Source organism: Telopea speciosissima, chromosome 4, assembly GCF_018873765.1.
Source record: "Telopea speciosissima isolate NSW1024214 ecotype Mountain lineage chromosome 4, Tspe_v1, whole genome shotgun sequence".
Lineage (NCBI taxonomy): Eukaryota > Viridiplantae > Streptophyta > Magnoliopsida > Proteales > Proteaceae > Telopea > Telopea speciosissima.
In genome coordinates, this window is record NC_057919.1 from 67,962,216 (window position 1) to 67,966,185 (window position 3,970).

General features: G+C 38.8%; 1 protein-coding gene across 1 annotated transcript; it reads left to right on the plus strand.

The window, feature by feature from the left end:
- The first annotated feature begins 2,080 nt into the window (after window positions 1–2,080).
- LOC122659679 (histone H1-like) lies at window positions 2,081–2,951 on the plus strand. The gene is made up of 2 exons (XM_043854780.1): window positions 2,081–2,239; window positions 2,323–2,951. The coding sequence occupies exons 1-2, from the start codon at window positions 2,150–2,152 to the stop codon at window positions 2,854–2,856; spliced, it is 624 nt and encodes a 207-aa protein (XP_043710715.1). The 5' UTR covers window positions 2,081–2,149; the 3' UTR covers window positions 2,857–2,951.
- The last annotated feature ends 1,019 nt before the right edge of the window (window positions 2,952–3,970 follow it).

The following is a 3,970-nucleotide window of genomic DNA, read 5'->3' on the forward strand; positions in this document are numbered from 1 at the left end:
GAAGGTCGGCAACATCATTCCCTTCCCTCAAAGTGTGCTTGAAAACAATGGCTCCAAACAAGTGAAGAAGATTCCAGCAGTCATTAACGATGTTGGTGATTCTCCAAGGAATTGAAGTTGGCTTGCGGAAGAGGCTATCAATCACTAAAAGATTGTCACTTTTGATAATCAGATATATGATATTCCCAACCTTGAAGCAATTAATAGAGCATGCCACTAATGCATGATTCCAGCCGATACCAACAGAGAAGCAGCAAATGAAGAAATTGGAAGTCCTGCAAACCCCACCAATGCCAGCCTTCCCCGGATTGCTTGCGTCGTCCACATTGAATTTTGCAAAAGGGTCTAAGGGAGGGATCCATTTAACAAGCCGAGGTCTGGTATTTGCAGGATGTTGCCCTACATTTAAGAAATCCTTGACACTGGCTGTGGCTCTTAGAATAATATTGTTGATGTTGAAAGAGGAATTCCTGAAGATGAGATCTTAGTAACTATTCCAAATATGCCAGAGAATATTACAAAATAGGAAAATCTTAAACTTGTGGTCCCTATTATCCACACATCCCGATCCCATGATGTTGATGACTCCCTCTGAAATAGTTCTGCCGTGAAGAATGTCGAACAAACCCACCCGATTCCAGATAAGCTGAATAGTTGGGCATTCGAGGAACAAGTGATTGGCAGATTGAAGGTTATTGTGACAGATGAAGCACAGGGGATTGTGATTAAAGCCTCTAGGAATAAGGACATCTGGTAAAGGAAGCTTTTGGTGCAACAGTTTCCAAATTAGATGTTGAATTTTCTGTGCTGTAGGGAGGGGCCAAATTTTGAGTCAGTTAGGGTTGGATTGGAAGGAAAGGCCATTGATAGCTAACAAATAAGCCAAAGTAGCAGTGAATATGCTTGAAGCTGTGACAGCCCAGACGGATTTATCCTCAGTTGGAAAGATGGGTAAAGGGATGGAAAAGATAGAAAAGGCCACATCCGGTGGCCACCAATGGAAGATTAGATCTCTTTTCCAGGATGTGGAAACAGGATTTATGAAAAAGTCTACAGATGTAGGAGCATTGACTAGCAGGGGAAAGGGGCCAGTTGATGGGGGATGATTTGGAATCTAGAAATCCAACCAAGGATTAATAGTTCTGCCATTGCCTACTTGAAAGAAAAGGCCCTTGCGAAGGTCTTTAGTGGAGCAAATAGATTTCCAACCCCATGAAGAAGCTTGAGAACAGTTGGCCTGTAAGAAAGAGAAAGAAGGAAAGTATTTGGCTTTCATGATATTGGCCCAGAGAGAGAATGAGGGGGTTGGAGTATTTCCCATCCTTTTTTAGCAAGAATTGCTTGGTTCATTAGAGTAGAGAGTTTGACATTTAAATTCCCGTTTCTTTTGGGAAGACAAATGATGTTCCAAGAAATTGTGGGCACTACAGAGTTGTTACCACTTGACCAGAAAAACTTTCTACAAGTGGAGTCAATGATTTTGTGATTTGAAACTGGAAGCTTGAAGCCCGGACATAGAATAGAGAGACATTGCAGATAAAGTAGATTGCACAAGAACGGTTTTACCTACAGGACTAAGGACCTGGGACTTCCAATGTTGAAGTTTGGAATTAACTTTGGTGATAAGTTTCTCCCCTTTCCTCTCCTCGTTTGAAATGGTGTGGATAATGAAAGAAAAACCAAGTTTTGGTCATATAAATAAGGGTATTTTGGTCATAGTAGATTTGTTACTAACACTGTTAACAAACTAGGATTAAGTGCAAAAAAATAAAGGAAAAAATAACGACTATCACGGTCAAGCAAGATCAACCCGGCCAATCGAATCAGAGTCAATCATGGAGCCGTGGAGGCGGTTTTAGAAAAAAAACCAGAAAACAGAATGGTTCGTAGTAGATTTCGGAGCTGAAACTTGAACCGTGTGATCAAAGACGTAACGGAGGGTCAGATATAAACCATTTTAATCGATCTGTTTCTCGTCTAAATGTCCAATAAGTATCCTCCACGTAAATAGCGTTACCCCCTCCCTATAAAACTCGGCCGACGTGGGCCATTTTTATAAGTTTTACGTTCCCGCTTTCCCTCTTTGCTGTGTTTTCTTTACATTTGAAATTTGAAAGAGCGAATCCTAAGATCTGAAGGGAAGGAAACAATGGTGAAGGCATCGACTAGTACGGGAGCGATTTCGAAACCCAATTCCGAGATCAAGAAATCCACCCTCCTCCATCCTCCATACTTTCAGGTTTCTTTCGCATCTCTTTCTCTCATCTTCGTCTTCTTTGCTTATGTACAGATCGTTTAATGTGTCTTTGAATGTCTTATTAGATGATAACTGAAGCAATATCTTCGCTCAAAGATCGGACCGGTTCAAGCCAACCTGCAATTGCCAAATTCATGGATGAAAAGTATGGAACGGGTCTTCCCCAAAATTTCAAGAAGGTATTGTCTGTCCAATTGAAGAAATTCGCTCAATCGGAGAGATTGGTGAAGGTCAAAAACTCTTACAAAATCTCTGTCACCGAGAAGCTCAAACCGGTTAGTCTCGGAGTTCAAGTGAAGCGACAGAGGAAGGACAAGGCAGCCGGGGATACAATCACCGTAAAGATGGAGAAGAAGAAGGAAATTGGAAAGGTGAAGATACAGAAGACCAAAGAAACAGGGATGGTCTCTACACCAAAGAACAACAAGAAGAAGCCGGTGAAGACACTGAAACCAAAGTCTTCTATCAAAAAGGTGGGGAAAGTGAAGCGGTTGAGCCAGGTTAAAACTCCCGAAGGAATGAAAAGGAAGAGAGCTCCAACCCCATGGGAAGCACCAAAGTCCAGCAAAGGTTCGAAGGCTGTGCCGAAGAAAGCTTAATAAAAAACTGGTTTTGTCTGTGTCTTACTCTATCAAATTTGAAATTAGTCGTTTCTTCCTGTAAATGGTTTCTTTAGATTTGCAAATTATTGTTATTACGATTCGTATGTGTAGTTGGCCATGTATTTTTCTGCTATAATGGCCGCTGGATTGGTGTAAATTCTCTTGTTTGGGGGGAAATATTACATGGGTTTCTCTCGTTTGGCTTCTCTATGTGTGAATTGCAGAGACTCTTGCCCATCCGAGTTTTTGAAATGTTATAGTTATTTTCCCGTTTGGTTTGTGGATAAATTGTTTCGAATTTCAAAAGCCTAGTGGGTTCTATAAATTGGAACCTATTGAAAATTTATGTAAATTACCCGTCATCCCTAGGTTTTCAAACGATACTTGGGTCACCCCTTGGTTTTTTAAAAAATTCAAATCATCTTTTCTATAGTAATGGTATTAGTTTGCTGTTAGTTATTGGTGGGATAGGATTATTTTACCCTTGTACTAAAACATATAGAAATAAATTTATAGTACATTGCTTAAGGAGTTTAGGGATTTCAATTTATGTATTAAAGTGACATCATCATTTAATGGTATAGAACTAATTTTAGGAATTAATTTGTCATATTGAGGTCTAAATTAGGGGATGATTTGAGTTTTTTCAAAAACTAGAGGTAATATGAGTTTGTTTGAAAACGAGGGGGTGATGTATAATTTACCCTTAAAATTTTAATATCATGAGACATTTGGAATCTCTTGTAAACATGAGATCTGATTAATTAAATCGTTTAATTTTAAAGCGTACACTGGGATTGATTTCTATAATATTGTTCCATGTATGATATACTTTCTGTAGCAGCTAATTGGTCTGCAAAAAGTTAAAAAAAAAAAAAAAAGTTCTGCAAAAAGGTTTGGGTAATTTTATTGGCTTGCAAGAAAAAATTAGGGTAGTTATTGGTGTCATAAGTGTTTGTAATATCTCTAGAAGTCCAAATAAATCTGAGCTATTTATTTTCATGGTTTGTGTTCTTGCTAATAACTGTAAAAGTGCCCATTAATGAATAAAGTATTGGCACACTAAGGGTTTTAATTGGTTTGATTTTAGTTAATGGGTTCAATTTTGAGT

Excerpts from the sequence above, each read along its gene's own strand:
- LOC122659679 (XM_043854780.1), top strand. The coding sequence starts at position 2,150 with ATGGTGAAGGCATCGACTAGTACGGGAGCGATTTCGAAACCCAATTCC. Across the intron at positions 2,240-2,322 it reads TCCATCCTCCATACTTTCAG|ATGATAACTGAAGCAATATC; the intron begins GTTTCTTTCGCA and ends ATGTCTTATTAG.